Source organism: Abramis brama (assembly GCF_963993115.1).
Source record: "Abramis brama genome assembly, chromosome: 10".
Classification (NCBI taxonomy): domain Eukaryota; kingdom Metazoa; phylum Chordata; class Actinopteri; order Cypriniformes; family Leuciscidae; genus Abramis; species Abramis brama.
This window is the reverse complement of record NC_139972.1, coordinates 23,965,583-23,985,486: the sequence shown is the minus strand read 5'-3', so window position 1 is coordinate 23,985,486 and position 19,904 is coordinate 23,965,583. Positions and strand designations below refer to the sequence as shown.

General features: G+C 41.9%; 2 protein-coding genes across 2 annotated transcripts; both read right to left on the bottom strand.

Annotated features, from left to right (window-relative positions):
- Nucleotides 1-3,374: 3,374 nt before the first annotated feature.
- Nucleotides 3,375-4,370, bottom strand: or30bw1 (odorant receptor, family 30, subfamily BW, member 1; the record flags this gene model as incomplete). The annotated part of the gene is made up of 1 exon (XM_084125619.1): nucleotides 3,375-4,370. The coding sequence occupies one exon, from the start codon at nucleotides 4,368-4,370 to the stop codon at nucleotides 3,375-3,377; it is 996 nt and encodes a 331-aa protein (XP_083981745.1).
- An 11,644-nt stretch (nucleotides 4,371-16,014) lies between these two features.
- LOC311090358 (olfactory receptor 52K1-like) lies at nucleotides 16,015-16,962 on the bottom strand (the record flags this gene model as incomplete). The annotated part of the gene is made up of 1 exon (XM_084125618.1): nucleotides 16,015-16,962. One exon carries the CDS (start codon nucleotides 16,960-16,962, stop codon nucleotides 16,015-16,017), a length of 948 nt encoding a protein of 315 aa, XP_083981744.1.
- Nucleotides 16,963-19,904: the final 2,942 nt, after the last annotated feature.

Below are 19,904 nucleotides of genomic sequence, written 5' to 3'. Positions count from 1 at the left end.
GGCTCTCTCCTCGCCAGATGATGAGAGTGATGTGCATTTACTCTGCCCTGTAAGGGCTCTCAGGATTAATCTGCCCCGTTTAGGCAGTCAGAACAGCTCCTCATATGCTTTGGCGGCCGAACTAAGGGTTTGGCTGTTACATAGCAAAGACTGTCGCGCTGGATAGTAGATGCTATCGCGCTAGCTTATAAGTCCAAGGGCCTTCCTTGCCCCTTGGGTGTCAGAGCTCACTCCACGAGAGGCATGGCCTCTTCGTGGGCCTGGTCCAGTGGAATACCCATTGAGGACATTTGTGCGGCGGTTGGCTGGGCCTCGCCGTCCACATTTGTGAAGTTTTATAACTTGGAGGTACCCGCCAGGCCAAGGTTATCTCAGTGTAAAAGTGTTAAGCACCCCCACAAAGTCTTAGGGTTCATACACACCTGGCGCTGCTTTAGCTGGCCACCATGAACTAAAGTTCCTAGTTATCCAATATATAAAGCCCGTTTTACTGGCTTATATTAGGATCATGCTTCCCTTGTGATTCATACATATGCTTTGGTCACGGTAGAGCGAAGTTAGCACACACAGCGTTTTGCAGGGGGTTCCCATAGCGTAAGCTAGTCTTACGCAATACGAGAGACCTCTCGAAAGGGAACTACTCGGTTACTAACGTAAACTCAGTTCCCTGAGATGAGGGAACGAGTATTGCGTAACCTGCCGTGCTACTGTGCTTGGATCAGGGGATCGCTTCAGTCGTTTAAACCTGGAGCACCTAGGCGAGACACGCCAATATATAGCCTCTGACCATATGATGCGCCAGGGCGCTAAGCGTCCCGATTGGTTCTCGCGTCAAAGCCGCCTCGCCATAGGTTTGTGCAGTTGCCGCAGCACAGCCAATGACCGCTCTTGCGCTCAGTTGTGCTCGCTGTGCAGCTGCAATGCATTTTAAAAAGTTTGCTTCAATATTCTCGAGAAAAGGAGGTTTTCCCATAGCGTAAGCTAGTCTTACGCAATACTCATTCCCTCATCTCAGGGAACTGAGGTTACGTTAGTAACCGAGTAGTTTTGTACACTGTTAGATAGATGAGATACAAACAGGTACGATTTTAAAACAGTTTAATCTGAAATCAATATATCTTATCCCCATAATTATTTATGTCGTGAAATGCTGTGTAATAAGTCATATGAATAACTGTATACCGTATCTCTTTCATGTCCGTTTAGTTTGAACTTGCCGCGCTGCAACGGCTCTCTCCGCGGAAGCTTTGCGTTTAAAGACCTAAAAAAATATTTCAACTCAGATCAATATTTCATGTCAAATTATTTACTTATGTGGCAAGTAGCCGTGTAAAAAGCAGCATAATTTATTCTCAGAATAACCCCCTTCCTCATCACCCTGTCGGGGCCCGGGGGTTATTCTGAGAGAACCACCGGCTGGATGTACATTATCCCTTACTTATCTAAGCTTTATTTAAGTTTCAATGCTAGATGTCAGTTCACGACTGATTTTCTACTTTTTTATGGAGCTGAACTTTGAATTTTGTAACTATTATTAAAAATGTCAGAGGAGGTAAAATGTGTTTTTACACGGATCGAAATAACTGCATGTTGCAGCTGGGTATTTGTTTAATATGCATTTTATTTACAAGCTATTGCATGTTCATGAAAATGGAAAAAAGCAGGCCTAAATGTCAAACTTTTCTCAACATTAAGTTATTTTCTAAATCCATTTAAAAATGTTTTTGCTATAAAAAAGGGATTGAACATTTCCACTGTGCCCAGGGAATTTTTTTTTTTTACTGAACAGACATGGACCTTTTGTGACAACATGATTTAGGGGGTAAGTTGTCACAGTGGCCACCTGCTGTTGCTTGACAATGATTTGAAGGTTTTAGAAAAATACTATTATATATTTTAAAAGGGAACTTCAGAACTGTGTTGAAAATGTATTGAGTATTTATATAAAGTCTTAAATGAATGTAAAGAGTTGTGAGAAAATGGGATGCGTATAAAATCCGCGTCATGTGCAGCAGCAGCACATCTTAAAGTGACAGCCACTATAATGCTGTCTGTCATTAATGTTAATCAAAGAACAAAGGTAACAGAGAAAATAACTCTCTTGACTAAAGAACTTTTGTAGCTTTAATAAGGATTAATATATTTAATTTATAATTTATGCAGTGCAGAGTGTTTGATAACTTTATTCTTAATTATATTCTAAATGTTGGTATATTTCCTACCTGTTAGACAGGTAGGAAGGGTACAGGTAAATATGACAATTATTATGGGTTTATGTGAAGATTGTTTTAAGTTCACTCAAATTAAAAGTTATTATATTTTTGGGAGCCTAATAAATGTTAAAATTGATAGCTTTCAATTACACGGTAATGGTGAATGGCTATAATGTTTAAAATTGGCATCAGTGACACTGGTATCAGTGATACTGGCCTTCATTCATAAAAAGATGCCATTAAACAAGTTTTTAAAACTGTCTTTATGTTGTTTCTACATTACTTTGGAGATTAACTATTAAATTATTACTTTATGAAGTATTTTAAAAACTTTAATGTTTCTAATCATGATTAAAAAAAAAGTGTTAAATTGTTGTACTTTACCAAGTACAACAGGTAGAGTTCACTCTATAAATTCACTTTTTATAATTTTGTTTTCAGTCTGCTTCATCCTTCAATAAAATAAACACCATCACACATTTGTTTGTTGTCTGCATTTTGCAGTAAATTTACCATGGGAGAAAGAAAAGTCTTTATCTCCGTTACCAAACATTTATGGTATTATAATTTTGTATTTAATGGTAACAGAAATGTAATAGTAAATAGATATTTTTAATAATAGATAAAACATATCAGTATAATAATAGCAGATAAATAAATAAATAAAAGATAGATCGTTAGTCTTGTTGCAGTGTGTGTGTGTGATCTTTGTACTGTATATAGGGACAGATTTTTCTCAAAACCCATAATTCAAGGCTTAGTTCTCTTACGTTTTTAAAAGCACAAACATAGATAAAAATTGAGGGACCAAAGACAGGCTTGTGCAATCACAGAGTTTTAAATTTTAATAAAAGCAATTAATTGTACATTTAACATACATGTCGATGTCTCAAATTTATTTCTAGAGCACAGTTTAAAACAACTGAAAGTTGATCAATGTGCTTTACATTGATACAAATATCTTATTAAAGAGGTGAACAAAGAGTATCTGTCAAATTAAATAATATTTGTATTTATATTTGTAAGATTGGCCACCAGGCCATGCACATGGACGTGAAACCTCCAACACTATATTGGCCAGTGTTTCAGTTTCATTGTCACTGTATCGGAATAATTATTTCTATGATATTAAGGAAGAAGCAATACTGGACCAGATTATTTTTACCCAAGATTGAACTTTCCATTGACTCCAATCTGTTTTATCTTAAATTTTTTAATCACTGCCTCTTTGATCTCTTTAGTCTTGAAGCAATATATAAACGGGTTAATAACAGCAGGTATGAGACTATACATCATGGAGACCACAATGCGGATGTCAGTACTAAATTCATAGCCAGCAACATTTGTCAAATATACAAAAGTTCTGGGTAGATAATACAGACAAATGATCAGTAATTGTGGAGTGCACGTGGAAAGGGCTTTATAACGTCCTTCTGAATTTGAAATTCTCAACACAGTGATGATGATAGAGATGTAAGAAAATAAGATAAAACTTAAAGGACCCCACAGAACAAACATGGCAATGGCTGTAGATGTGACTTTCATGGTAGTTATATCTCCACATGCCAGTTTGCTTAAAGCGACGTGATCACAGTAGCAATGGGGTATGACATTTGACCCACAGAAATTCACACCAAGGATCAGGAGAGTGACTCCAACTAACTGCAGCATGTTTGCTATCCAAACACATGCACACATAATGGCAATAGTTGCATTTTTAATCAGGGTATGATATCTGAGAGGATTGCAAATAGCTATGAATCGATCAAGAGCCATCAGTGCCATGAGAAATGAATTTGTAGCCCCAAGAAAATGGACAAAATACACCTGCGTCAAGCAGGCCTTGAATGATATGATTTTGTTAAACATCCAGTACGTTGCAATGACTCTTGGGTAGGTTGTCGTTCCAAGTGCAAGATCTGCCATTGCGAGGTTACAGAAGATTAGGTATGTTGGTTTCTGAATGCTTTTCTCGCACATCACAAAGACAATGATGAAAATATTCCCAGTAGCAAGAAGAAGGTATAAGATGAAAAACAAAGCTCCAACATATCCGTAATACTCAGGAGGGAGGCCAGGAAAACCTCGTAGAACAAACTCAGTGATCATTGTTGTGCTGTTTGTATTTTGGTAGGTATCATTGCTGCCCAACCCCATCTGGCAAAATAAAAAGTAAAATAGCACAATAAAACTCTTTATATACACAAACTCTTGCATGAGTACAATATGTATGCCTACATAAAGATAAAACATTTGAAGAACATTGCTCTATGATTTTAGCATAGACGTTAATACTTTTAGCTTAGATGATATTTTTTTACAGTGCGGTATCTACAAACACAATATTTACAAATGAGTGAGGTGAGAAAGAGGGCAGGGGGGAGGCAAAGGATAAGACAAAACGCAGGCTCATGATCTTTTTCTAGACATAACAAATATACTTACAGCACAGGTCAGAGTGTTCTCAGTTACGTTATGGGTACAAATTTGCTTTGGCTTTGGTTTTTAAATGCTCACACTTGAGATACACTTAAACTCTTTGACGTAATATTCAACTCTCACATGTATAACCCCTCCCCCCAAGGGCCCCAAATTTATTGTGTTATTGTTTTAAAATTACATAGGGGGTGGAAAAAGCAGTTTTGATGCACATAAACCTATATTTGTAATGTATTCATTTATATACGTATTTACTGTCAACATTATATAGCCTAATGATGAAGTGCAGAGGTCAGCCAAGCTAAAATAAATAAATCAATAAATAAGTTTGCTACTTCCTTTACATCAGTGTTGGTTGATCAATACTGAAACAGAAAACTGCTTTTTTCCACCATGGATTCAAAGCTGCCATTGATAGAACAACAAATGCGCCCAGGTCTAAAACGTCACTTTATAGCTAGCAATGACAGCTTGGGCTGTTTAAGCAGTGGTATCCATCAATCAGTACTTTTGACTTTTAATACTTAAGTACATTAAACTTCTAGTACTTTTTATTTTTACTCAAGAAAATAAAAAGGAGTACTAAATACTTTTACTGGAGTAATATTTTAAAAGAGTATCTGTACTTTTACTCAAGTACTTAATTTGCATACTTCGTCCACTACTGTGTTTAAGTTACGTTTTTTTTTTAAATCAGTTTGCCATGCCCGCTTATGAAAGCAATATCATTGACGTAGCATCCATAACTTGTAAGGGTTAAAGGCCCATTCACACTAATAACGATACTATAAAGATAATTATAACAATATTATAATTACACTATATTCCCTCCACATTAACGCTAGAAAATGCCCTGATTATTAAAAGCGCATACAGCAGTTGCCTTTCGAAGTGGAACTTCGGCGCTGCGTCTTGGTGTTGACGATATTGGAAATACACTTCAAATTTATTGGCAGATGGCAGTCCATGACGTCACACACAGAGCACCCATGCATATAAAATGGTGCCTGAGTTACACAAAATCAGCTTAATTGTCTTCAGGACCCACTTATTTGTAGTGTGTGAAAACCATGGCAAACAGTAAGAGTTTCAGGAATTGTGTGCCTCCCTGTCCACACTTTTTGACATCTGAGGACACCTGTAAGCTTTACATTGTCTTCTTGTGAATGGAGCATGTGCGTTGAGGGGGCTGGATGCACTTATTCTGACAAGTGGATGCTTAGCTTCCAGGGAGGAGAGGCAAGCGTCTGCAATCTGTGGGTTAGGCCCTGCTACTGCCACCGAAGCAGAACAACTACCAACTAGAAAGTGTAATGGAACGTCATAGGCGGGTAACATCATGACCAGGAGGCTATAAAAGTTTTTACCATGCATAGTGCAAATTCTAAAAATAAAGGGGAAACCGACAGGGCCTATACACTCTACTTCAGGGTGTACAGTTTCCTAATGGAGGGAGCTCTGGAGTGAATATTGGTCTCAACAATCTTGAGAGAGCAGACTCTGTTGGGCCCTCAGAGGCCAAATATAACTCAAACCCCATAACTCTGGGCGGGCAGTTCAGATAGGGCGGGGAGCTGGCGTTCATAGAAGTAATGTTTGGCTTGCTGCTCTGCTTGGGCGCCTGGGTCGCTGCTGAGCCGCAGAACACGAGCGCAGTAAGGCGAGACTTGCGCTCTCGCCGTGAGATTGTTCATCTTTGCTAAACGTACCTTGCGTGGGCACAGCCCTGGCAAGTGACACGCTCATTGGCGCGGGACTGTAAAACAACTGCCGGCAAAAGATATTCTTTAGAGAGGAATATGCTCAATGAGTCTCCCTGTTAGCTACAGGGGAGATACATAATTTTCAGTTGCAGAGCCATCAGCGCTGTGCTTGCTCTTGCAGTGGAAGCAGCACTGGGGAATGCCGTGATTCAGGGAGAGTGAGACACGCAGGATATAGGCCGGCGTGGGCTCACTTAGCCCCGTTTCCTCAGGCCTGTGACTCCATTGTTTCGACATGTTATGCTTCTGAGAGGGAGAGAACAGTGGAGAATGAGGAGCAGAGCCGCTTTCTTAGTGGTCCTCGAATGTAGCGAGGCAGGGCTCGCGCACTCCCAGTGAGAGCGCTAGTCTTTGATGAACATGGCTTGCATGGACGTGGCCTTGGAAAGTGATGCACTCGGAGGCGTGGCGTTTTAAGAACAAACGCCGGCGAAAGACGCTTTTATATGGAGAAATATGCTATATGAGTCTTAACTGATAATCACAGGGGAGAACGTCATACTGATCTGCCTGTGCAAATTGTGAGCGTTTTCCTCTGAGAACACTCTGCTCTCGTCTGGCCCATTTCTCGAGTGAAGAGGGCTCAGCGTCTGGACCTCGCGCCTCAGGTCCCGCTAGTTCTGAGGCAGAGCGGCGACGTGCGTCATGGGATTCTCAGATGGAGCTCGCCGATCACCTTGAGAGGGGTGTAATCTCACAGACAATTCAGCGGCTGACGAGGGTGAGCTGCAGGTGGATGGTGACTTTTCCCCTCCTAGTCCGGCAGCGAGTGCTCTTCCGGACGAGCAGGAGATGGCTGATGAGGGGGATGATAATCAGGTTAATCCTGAATCCTCTCAGCCACCCTGCCCAGTGTATGAGCTAGTTGCGGTTATGGAATGCGCCGTGGTCTGTCTTATGCTGCCGTGGCAGCGCGCTGGGAGAGAGACCGCTTGCGGGAGACTTGGCAGTCGGTTTCTCTCCGGCCATAAATCACCTGCTCAGGTGAGCCTTCCATTCCTTCCGGATCTCCATACTGAGATCGAGAGGGCATGGAAGAACCCATATTCTGCACGTATCCATCGACATCAGCGGGCTAGTTTTGCTGATGTTGAGGGGATAGGAGAACGTGGGTATGTGTCGATGCCGCCCATTGACGAGACATCTGGGCGGGCATCAACACTGAGAGCTCCAACCCTGCCATCCAAACCGTTTGAATGGCAGAGCATACACATCGGCGGGTCAGGCCGGTGCTGCCCTGCACACCATGGCGGTGTTGCAGGCATACCATGCCGATCTGCTGGGGGATCTCGGCCAAGGGGAGGGGCTGTCCCCTGAGGCGGTTGCTAAGCTGCGACGGACCTCAGACCTAGCTCTCTGGGCCACCAAACAAACTGCTGCCACGATGGTGGCCATGGAGAGACATCTGTGGTTGAACCTGACTGACATTGGGGAGAAAGAGAAGGGCTTTCTCCTTGATTCGCCAATTTCGCCCTCTGAGCTTTTCGGCACCTCCGTGGAGGCGGTGGTTGGTAAGTTCAGAGAGGCGAAGGCACGCTCAGCGGCATTTAAAACTTGTATACTGCTGAGATCCGTGTCCACGCTCAGCATCGCCTCTCGTGCACCCTCTCCGTGGAGAAGTAGGTCACAGAAGAGACGGGACTCCCGCAAGAAGAGGGATCTGAGGGAGGTGATACAGCACAAACACAATCAGTGTCGGTAATGGATCATACCTTATGTAATCATACCTTAGCCCTCTCCCCTCATCCACTACTCCCCAGGCGCTTCTTACATCAGGCCTGAGGCTGGGCCCATGATGAGTGGAATATTCTGATGGCCCGCCTAGGCTTAGTGAGAGTGCCTCTTTCAGGCATGTAATGGTGGTAGACCCCATGTTCATAAAATAACTGTGTGGTGAGTCTTCACTTTGCACACCGCAGGTGAGCTGAGTTAGTCTTTTTTTCATTTTTGTGTGCAACTAAAACTAAAATGTATTTCTCTACAGATCCTCGTTCCCTGTGTAGAGTTATGGGGTCATGTCACTGTTATAAAGTAATGTAAGGTTGGTATTATTAAGGGCCCTGAAGTTAGGTGGCTAGAAACAGAGGGAAGCACCAGCTATATGGGCTTCAAGTGTGAGTATGTATAGCTTCCCCTTTTGTGATTTCACGGGTGCGCCATCACTCATTCTAGGTGTAAACTATGTTAACAGCTTAGGCTTCCTCTCATTATGAGAGCATTTTGAGGCCGCTGCTAAGTGGAGCACTAAGTGGCGGAACATCATTCTAAAAACGAATGGAAATGTTGTATGCTGCCGCTTGGTTTAAATTCTAAGCACACCTGCCTTAGCCCTCGGGCTATTAGCCACCTCAGGGTAGAGTAGTTTGTCTTGTAGAATTTGAGGTTGAAATCAAACACAAATGAATCTTTCAGGTGATTTGTTCAAACATAATTCCACACAGAACTCAACATTCCAGACCCCAAATCACCATTCCAGAGCCAGAGCCATAAAATCAGGCTCCAGCCAGCCTATGCTAACCAACGAAAAAACCCCAGCTAAGAACTTTATGGCCAAACTAAAGGAAGAACGTTGCAGAGCTGATAGTTACAGCCAGTTCAAATGAACCGTGAATGAGTCATTTGCTCGGTTGTAATAAGTGATTCTTTCGAATTCCCTATAAATTAATTAATAATTCCTTTGAGCTAAATTGACGAATCACTACAATTACAAATACATTACAGTCTCCTCTCTAAAAAAAAAAAAAATTACTGGAGAGTATATCGATTTTTTTTTCTAGAGACTGACGCTGCAGCTTCAGATAGATCTTATGTTCGGCTTATGGGCCGTCTGACATTTCTTGATCTGAGTACATCACTCCCTTTAGCTCTGTTTGATTTTTCGTACAGGCTGAGCGTTTTTGCAGCCTCTTATATATATGCCTTGTAGGCTGGCCCTCACCAGGGCTGCCTCGATAGCTGGCCTAGGCTGTACTAGGGATAGTGAAGGCGTTCTGCTAAAGCATTTTCTGCCTCTGGCCCTTCACTATGTGAATGTAGGCTTTCTAGCATCCCTATGTGACAGCCTCCTCCCAGAGGGAGTCGCTCAGCTAAGACCCGCCCCCTTCTCTGCATTCAGAGGTGAGAAGAGTAATGCAGGCTGGTGCAGAGGCATGATTGATAAAGACCTAGGGTTAAGCCTTCAATAAGGCATCCCCAGTACAATGGGTCTTTTTGGGCAGGGTTAGGCAGTCTTTCGGTCTGCGAAGAGATCATTTTTTGTTTGTCAGACCCCGCCGTGCAGAGCTAGCCTATGGACTTGGGCCTCCAGAATAGGCTCCACTCAGCTCGCGGAGCTACTGCTCAAGCGATGGGTTGAAGGTGGTTGGCTTGCAGACAAGCCCCACTCCCCTGGGCCGGGCGCAGGAAAATTCCTGTCACCTCTAGAGCCACTGGCAGGCCCACACCCTGTTAAAATTCTCAGGGGCAGGTGGTTGGTACTCCCCTGTCGATACAAGATAGTTATGAGTACTCCACTTTCAGCTCTGTATCATTCTACCTCACCACTATGGCTCGGGTCGAGCGGAAAGTTTCACTTTATTTTGGTTTTCGAAGTACGCTTCCTTGAAGCCAGAGCTTTGCCATGAGCTGACACCCATGCGTTTAGATGGTAGGCCCCTGAATCTGGTCTCCCTGAAAGCGAGTCCCCAGCAGTATGGGTAGATGGCTGAAAGCACTGGTGTGCTTTAGGCTGAGTAGGCCTCTCAAATCCTCAAATGAGTTTTCGAGTGACGGGGTACACAGCCAGCAGTGTTGACAGTCAGGCACTGGCCTTAGCAGGCCTTCCTGACCCTGAGCCCCAACATAGGGTGCTTGGCTGTTAAATTCACTGGCCAATCAGACAGTTGGCTTCATTGGGATTCTCTGGAGGCGAGCCCCGATCATGATCAGTCAAATAAGATTTGCCACCGTATGGTTGGCCGTTTAGGCCTCCCAGAAGGCAAAACCCAACAGCGTGTGTAATTTTTGCCAGCTAGTAAGACCACTGTCAGGCGGTTGGCCTTATCAGGCCACCATGAAGCTCGGTCCCCAACCTTACTGTTCCATGGCAGTCAGTTTGTTACCTAAGAAGACTTTCAGGCGGCCAGCCTTAACAGGCCGCTCCGAGACTGAGCCCCAGGACTGGACAGCTGGCCTTAGCAAGCCACTCTGGGACTGACACCCGGAATCGGGTTTCACCAGTTTCACCAGCCCTCCAGGCCTCCCTGAAGGTGAGTTCTCACATATGGGCAACTGGACAGCTAGCCTGACTGGCTCTCAGGTAGTAGGCCTCACCAGGCCTCCCTGAATGTGAGTTTCCAAGTATGGACGTGTTTTCAGCCATGGAGGCATCATACTACGGCCCCATCATGTCTGACAGACTTTTGGCCAATTTGATCTTTTGCAAGTACAATGCATCATAGTGCCCAAAGAAAAGATCAATGATTCTTACTGACTCAAATATTCATTTCACTCACATTGACTCTCTCTTAGTATTTAAGCGGTCATCGGATGCCCATTTTCCACAAGTTGGTATGATTCTTTAGGGTCTTAATGTAAAGTTTGTAACAAATTCCTCAATGGTTGTGTAAAAACAACACCATTTATATGATAATGAGCAATTGCTCACCCCACCCCTCTCTTCCATGGGAGGTGTCGATACAAGACACATAAAGTGCTGCCTTGACAGACGGTATACAAATGGCTAAGAGCAGAAATATGCTTATACGGGACAGTCTGTCAGCGGTCGTGGGCGGAGTATGAGCATCAGAGGATCAGAAAATCCAATCAGCTTGATTATTGAGAGTGTTTAGACTTTTTGAGGATAAAAAAAGGAGTCAATGGATGTTTCTAATTATATGATGGTTGTGTCCACACACTGCAAAGACACATTTATATGCAAACACCATCTAAAAGTGAATTTTGCTTTAAGTATGGTGGCACAGCACCTTTAAGTATGGTAGCACAGAAATGACTGTCTTCATGAGTTCTTTATTATCTTTGTGTTAATCGTGTGTTTAGTCCCTCCCACACAACACGTGACTGAAGACCAGACCTAAGAAAGGATAAGCGGCGTGTTTATTGAAGCGTTTCTTGTTTGATTTTCTTTGAGTACGCTTTTTTTGATTTTCCTTCTGCAATATGGACCACTTTGCAGCAGCCAAACTGCTATGCCTTGAGCAGAAGGACTGCTCCCTTGAGGAAAATTTGGAGGAATTCCTCAGCCTTGTGCCAGCTTCACTTTTCCCGGACAACTGCCTCTGCATCTTCCTGCATGTCGGCCTCAACACCGCCACCAAAGAGCAGCTGTCCGAGGATGGCCCTCGAGGGAGCTTCACCAGATACGTAGAGTGGGTGCTGTTGTCCTGTGTCCTAACCCTAACCCTAACCCTAACCCAGCCCCACTAACTACCCAGTGCCCAGCCAACAACACCCAGACTGCGGAGATCAGCAGCCTGAGCCCACCGCAGACCGAGAGACTTTGCAGTGACGTTCCAGCCAACGCCAACAAGGGTGACCGTGCAGAACATCACTATGGAACCTGAACAACGTGTGCCTGACCAGGTGTGTGAGCCGGCAGCTTCATCCATGCTGAGGGAGTGCTAGTGGAATATGAGGGTATGGAAGGGAGCCCCACCCTCACGCCACTGAGAGTGTTTGGCAAGCACATGGGAAAACTGTTTTGATTTTGGAGGTTAACTTTCTGCCCAGTTTTCTACCATCTGAATCTGTCTGTTACGTTTCTAATTCTCTGGTCCCAGCCAACCTCCCTCTCCCACCACCTCTCCAAAATGTTTTTGAGACTTTATTTTTTGTTGGATTTTGCATCACTCTCCTGTGCCCAGCCACGTCTGCCACCCAATCATCGCTGCCTCCCATTAGCCCTTCAGTTTCACCTCAGCCTCCTCTCCATGGCGTGGATCCACCTTGGGACTGCTGGGAGCCATCTCTTCCTGGATGTGGGAATCCCGTGGCTCCGCCTTCTGCCTCTGTGTGCTCTCCTCCTCCTCGACCTGTTGCCCTGGCTCCTCGCCGGACTCCCTCAGCACGTCGGCTCCACCTAGGTCGGGCTCGTTTCCTCCATGTCATCGTCACCTGCAGTCGTCCTCATGGTGGCGTCAGTGACAACATCTCTATGGCTCCTCCCTGAACTGTGTGTCTGCTTACCTAACAATGTTAGGAAGACCGTTCCAGAGTTTAGGTGCTAAATTGGAAAAGGATCTACAGGATACCGCCTGTAGTTGATTTTGATATTTTAGGTATTATCGAATTATATAGGTACTATTGAATATTGGCCAAAATTTTGAGATTGCAATAGACGTGAAGGACTATAATGCATTAAGAGCTCGCTCAAGTACTGGGGAACTGAACCATTTAATGCTTTGTAAGTAATTAGAAAGATTTTAAAATGTATACAATGTTTAAAAGGGAGCCAATGTAGTGCTGACACAACCGGCCTAACATGGTCATACATCCTGGTTCTAGTAAGAACTCTACCTGCTGCGTTTTGGACCAGCTGACGTTTGCTAATTAAGCATGTAGGGAAGCCACCCAGTAGAGCATTACAATAATCTAGCCTTATATACACACACACAAACATATATACAGTGAGGAAAATAAGTATTCGAACACCCTGCTATTTGGCAAGTTCTCCCACTTAGAAAACATGGAGGGGTCTGAAATTGTCATCGTAGGTGCATGTCCACTGTGAGAGACATAATCTAAAAAAAAAAATCCAGAAATCATAATGTATGATTTTTTTAAACTATTTATTTGTATGATACAGCTGCAAATAAGTATTTGAACACCTGAGAAAATCAATGTTAATATTTGGTACAGTAGCCTTTGTTTGCAATTACAGAGGTCAAATGATTCCTGTAGTTTTTCACCAGGTTTGCACACACTGCAGGAGGGATTTTGGCCCACTCCTCCACACAGATCTTCTCTAGATCAGTCAGGTTTCTGGGCTGTCGCTGAGAAACACGGAGTTTGAGCTCCCTCCAAAGATTCTCTATTGGGTTTAGGTCTGGAGACTGGCTAGGCCACGCCAGAACCTTGATATGCTTCTTACAGAGCCACTCCTTGGTTATCCTGGCTGTGTGCTTCGGATCATTGTCATGTTGGAAGACACAGCCTCGACCCATCTTCAATGCTCTAACTGAGGGAAGGAGGTTGTTCCCCAAAATCTCGCAATACATGGCCCCGGTCATCCTCTCCTTAATACAGTGCAGTCGCCCTGTCCCATGTGCAGAAAAACACCCCCAAAGCATGATGCTACCACCCCCATGCTTCACAGTAGGGATGGTGTTCTTGGGATGGTACTCATCATTCTTCTTCCTCCAAACACGTTTAGTGGAATTATGACCAAAAAGTTCTATTTTGGTCTCATCTGACCACATGACTTTCTCCCATGACTCCTCTGGATCATCCAAATGGTCATTGGCAAACTTAAGACGGGCCTTGACATGTGCTGGTTTAAGCAGGGGAAACTTCCGTGCCATGCATGATTTCAAACCATGACGTCTTAGTGTATTACCTGTAGGACCTTTTTTCACCAAGCTGCTTGGCAATTTCCCCGTAGCCCTTTCCAGCCTTGTGGAGGTGTACAATTTTGTCTCTAGTGTCTTTGGACAGCTCTTTGGTCTTGGCCATGTTAGTAGTTGGATTCTTACTGATTGTATGGGGTGGACAGGTGTCTTTATTCAGCTAACGACCTCAAACAGGTGCATCTAATTTAGGATAATAAATGGAGTGGAGGTGGACATTTTAAAGGCAGACTAACAGGTCTTTGAGGGTCAGAATTCTAGCTGATAGACAGGTGTTCAAATACTTATTTGCAGCTGTATTATACAAATAAATAGTTAAAAAAACATATATTGTGATTTCTGGATTTTTTTTTTTGATAATGTCTCTCACAGTGGATATGCACCTACGATGACAATTTCAGACCCCTCCATGATTTCCAAGTGGGAGAACTTGCAAAATAGCAGGGTGTTCAAATACTTATTTTCCTCACTGTATATATATATATATATATATATATATATATATATATATATATTGTGACACGTGTCCCGAGCTCTCGTCAGCGTCACCCTGGAAACCGAGCAGTCACACCTGCACCTGCTCGTTATGGGCTGAGCGGACACACCTGCGCCCCATCAAGCTCTGGTTATTTAAACCCAGCAAACGAACGCAGAGGTGAGAGATGTCTCCACAAGACTTGGCTAACCCCCTTATTCTGTTGTTTCTGCAGAGAGCAGTGTGTGACCACCAGCCCCACCGCACACGGGAGAGCACAGACCCACACCGCACAAGCGCACCAACCGAAGAGGAAGCCGAGCACCGAGCACCGAGCACCAACGCCTTTTCACCAGTTTGCCCTTAATAAAATCCACCCTTCGGGGAATCCACCTGCATCCTCGCGTCGTGTCCTTCTTCACCCCGCCACAATATATATATATAGGCTTGACACAAAAGAATGATGAAATCACATTTAATAAACACAAGGAACATTAGTGAGAAACACCAGCATGAAAAGTTAATATAAGACAAAGAAAAGAAGATAACAGGGTATAAATCCACAGGATGATGAGTAACACGTAAGACACTAATCAATGAAACAATGAATAACTATGGTAACCACGAAAACAGGAACTAAACACACAGGAACTGAATGCAGGCAATGTCAAAATAAGAGTTCATGAACAAAGACACAGAGGAACTGTATCACTTGTCTACAAATTTTAGCACTTTCTGTATTGTTTGAATCAGAATTAATATGAGGAAATTATGGTAAATAAGTTATCTTATGTTTAAGAAAATCATCTTGTCATCCTACTATTTTCATTAAACCTACTGAACCTATTAGAGTACATTTGATGTGTCTCTGTTAAACGGATATGCATGTCACATAACAGAATAATGTACTGTACTTACAGAATCAGTAGGCCTGATATGCATAATTTTTATGCATATCACAAGGCAGAATTAGAAATCCTATCGGTTATTCATATTTTTAATATTGGCTGTTATATTTCATTTCAATTTCCATATTTTCACTCTCATCTATGGGTAAAATTACTTTCTCTTTTACTGTATAATACCAGATGATGGCTTGAGCCATGATGGACTGTTTAAATTTAAGATAACATTTCTGTTATTTCATGTAATGTTGTACTATTTTTAAAAAGGTAAATTCACATTTGGAATATATATAAATTAAAACCAAACAATACAATTCAATTCTAAATGGTTTGGAATATCTTAATTAGAACAGGTGAAAACAGATATAAAAAAAATAGTGCAGTCTATTAAATGAACATTTGGTAAACCTTGCATAAGCAAAAAAAGAAAATAGTTTTGATGCTCATTTAGAGGGCAATAAAATATATTTATTTAATAATTAGTTTATACATCAGGAAAATTTAAATTACATTTAGCATGTTTTATTAAATAAAATAATTTCACAAATGTGTAATTGATTCGGATTTAAAGCACTAGCACAGCCAAAATAACAGTGTTACTGTAATAAAGCAATTTCAATATTTTTGTTCAAAAATCTTTCATAGGTTGTTCTCTATTCATATGCTCACTTTCATATCTCTAATTTTTTTCTTTAATGCATCTTTGATATCCTTGGTTCTGAAGCAGTATATCATGGGATTGACAACAGGTGGGAGCAGACTGTACCACATTATTAACATAACCCGGATGCCAGGTGAGATTTTCACATTTATCACATCATGCACATAAACAACACATCTGGGCACATAGTACAGACAAATGATAATAAGCTGAGGAGTGCAAGTTGAGAATGTTTTATAACGGGCCTGAATGTCTGAAATTTTGAAAACAGAAGTGATGATGGCAATAAAAGAAAATATAATGAAAATTAAAGGGCCCAAAAGAACAAACATAGCACATGAAAATGAAACAAACTTTTTCTGCCTTACATCTCCACAAGACAGATTAATAATTGAATTTTGGTCACAGTAATTTTGGGTTATTACATTAGAAGAGCAGTAGGGTTCATTGAAGGCATTAAAAACAATGACTGACATCCATGATATACAGATTGCCCAAATCACAGCACATGCCATAAAAATAGTTTTGTTTGTAATAAGGACACAGTATCTCAGTGGGTTACACACTGCAACAAACCGATCAATGGCCATTAATAGCATTAGGAAAGAGTTAATACTCCCTAAGTAGTGAACAAAAAACATCTGCACTAAGCAACTATAAAATGATATCTCGCTGCTATTAAAAAAGTATTTTGCAATGGCTTTAGGCAGCGTGACAGTTCCAAAAGCAAGATCACACACAGCAAGATTACAGAAGATTAAATAGGTGGGTTTCTGAAGGCTTCTCTCATAAGAAATAAAAGAAATAATAAAGATATTTCCTCCTGCCAGTGTCAAGTAGACAAAGAACAAAAGGGCTCCCACAGCTTCATAATACTGTTGATGGAGTCCTGGAAATCCCAGCAGGTAGAACTCAGTAAAGACAGTGACATTGGTGTAGATCATGACTCTATACGGCTTCACAATTACCTCATACAGCAAAAATGTAAAAAAGCATTGACTTTTACAAAAGCATTTGACTGTCTAAAAAGCAACATACAAACATTAAAACATACAAACATTAACAATAAAGCAACATACAAACATGTTTAACAATTACTGACTTTATAAAGTACAGATTATACTGATAAGATATAGTTCACATACAGTACATACCTCTGTGGAAACTATTTAGATGTGAATAGCATAATCTATTAAATTTGAATTAATTTGACTTTGATTGACTTTGACCACCAAACTGGAGAAGTTTCACTGAATCACCAATTGTATTAATGCACAAACAAAAAAATAATCTGTCATGTGCATATGCCATAGGTATGCCATAGGTATGACATAAATAAAAATGTCTGTTTCTCTGTGCATCCATCTGACAACGACAAATACTCTGTTTATTATCACTCTCCAAAACCAAAGACACTTCCCACAGGATGACGTGTTGTTTGACATGAATCACGTGTTGACATGCATTGCCACATGGTTTTCTTTTTTTCATGGAAACAGTTCTTTGACAACACTAACATGCTTGAGTCTTGCTGTAGTTTGAAATAAACCCTCATAATACCTTAAATGGCATATTGAGTGGCCACAATTGCTGACATTCTACAGTAAGAGCTATAAAGAAGCATATAGCTGAGATACAAATGAGCCAAACATCACCAGGAAATAAAGAAAAAAATAAAAGCAACTACAATGTACATGCACTATTTTACTCTTTCACTTTTATAATCAGCATGCATTATCTAATATATTTTGACTAAGTGAATATTGTTTGTTTTACAGCTTGCCATATTTTAATCATGTTCATACCTTTTAACTGAGTAAATTTAATTGTCACAGTAAACAGATTTTTGCTAAGCAATTTTAATAAATGCATTTTAAAAGTATGATTATTTAATGAAGTCAAATAGATGCAAATAGTTAATAATAAACTATGCCATGAATTTTTACCTCTTTCTTCCCTGTTTTAGTTATATATTACTCACAAACATGCATAACATTTTTATTAGTTAATTTCATTTAGTTGTATAATTCAAATGGGTGTGAATTTTGGTAACAGTTTACAATAAGGTTTCATGAGTTAACTACTTAACTAAGAATTAACAATAATTCTACAGCATTTATTAATCTTAGTTAATGTTCATTGATACAAAAAAAATATTTGTTAACATTAGTTAATGCACTGTGAACTAACATGAACAATGAACAGCTGGATTTTTATTAACGGACATTAACAAAGATTAATAAATAATTTATAATGTATTGCTCATTGTTAGTTCATGTTAGTTAACAAGTCCTACTGGAATCTGTTTTATGCTTAGCAATATGAGGATATTATCTAGAGTTTGACAACAGTTTGTACAGCTCAAGCAATAAAGTACATTAGCGCAACTGTAAAGGAATACCAATTTGTTTCTTTTGAAATAGATCTCTTAAAGGGATGGTACGGAGTAATTTCAACCTAGGGTCCTTTGCACCATGACCTCGAGCCAAACCCCCCCCCTATTTTTATTATTATTAGTACTTCAGCTTGGGTGATGGATGAGTCCACCTCCGAGCCCTCAGCCTCTGCTTCCTCAAAGGAAACGTGTTGGTGGGATTGAGGAGATCCTCAAAGTATTCCTTCCACCATCCAACGACATCCCCAGTTGAGGTCAACAGTTGCCCAACTCCACTGTAAACAGTGTTGGTAGGGCACTGCTTCCCTCTCCTGAGGCGCCGGACGGTTTGCCAGAATCTCTTTGAGGTCAACCGGTAGTCCTTCTCCATGGCCTCACTGAACTCCTCCCAAGCCCGATTTTTTGCCTCCACAACCACCCGGGCCGCAGTCTGCTTGGCCTGCCGGTACCCGTCAGCTGCCTCAGGAGTCCCACAAGCCAGTCAGGCCCGATTGGACTCCTTCTTCAGCTTGACGGCATCCCTTACTTCCGGTATCCACCTCCTCGACAGGCACCGGAGACCTTGCGGCCACAGCTCCGAGTGGCCGCGTCGACAATGGAGGTGGAGAACATGGTCCACTCAGACTCAATATCTCCAGACTCCCTCGGGATCCGGTCGAAGCTCCGCCGGAAATGGAAGTTGAAGATCTCTCTGACAGGGGACTCTGCCAAACGTTCCCAACAGACCCTCACAGTACATTTGGGTCTGCCGAGTCTGTCCAGCTTCCTCCCCTGCCATCGGATCCAACTCATCACCAGGTGGTGATCAGTTGACAGCTCCACCCCTCTTTTCACCCGAGTGTCCAAGACATACGGCCGGAGGTCGCATGAAACAACCACAAAGTCGATCATCGGTTTGTTCCTTTTATGTAAAGTTTCTAACATACTTTGGTTAAAATTCCTTAATGGTTGTGTAAAAAACACCCTTTTTACCTCCTCAAAAACAGCTCTGTTCACAGCGACCCATTTCGGTGCATCTCTCTTTAAATGACAATGAGCAACTGCTCACCCCACCCCTCTCTTCCATGGGGGGTGTCGACACAAGACACATAAAGTTCTGCCTTGACAGACTGTATACAAATGGCTAAGGACGGAAATATGCTAATATGGGACAGTCCGTCAGTGGTCGTGGGCATGAGCAATATGACATCATATTGCTCAGAAAATCCTAACGGCTTGATTATTGAGTGTGTCTAGACTTTTTGAGGATAAAAAAGGAGTAAATGGATTTTTTTTCATTATATGATGGTTGCGCACACTTCAAAGACACATTTATATGCAAACGCATATAAAAACGCATATAAAAGTGAATTTTGCATCTGATGACCCCTTTAAGTATGGTAGCACAGCATTTTTTAAATGACTGATGCTGCGTCCCGATTTGCCAACTTATGTAAAGTCATTTGTCCTCCCTTTTTTAATGTCGTAAGATCTCTGGTCAAACCAATTAAT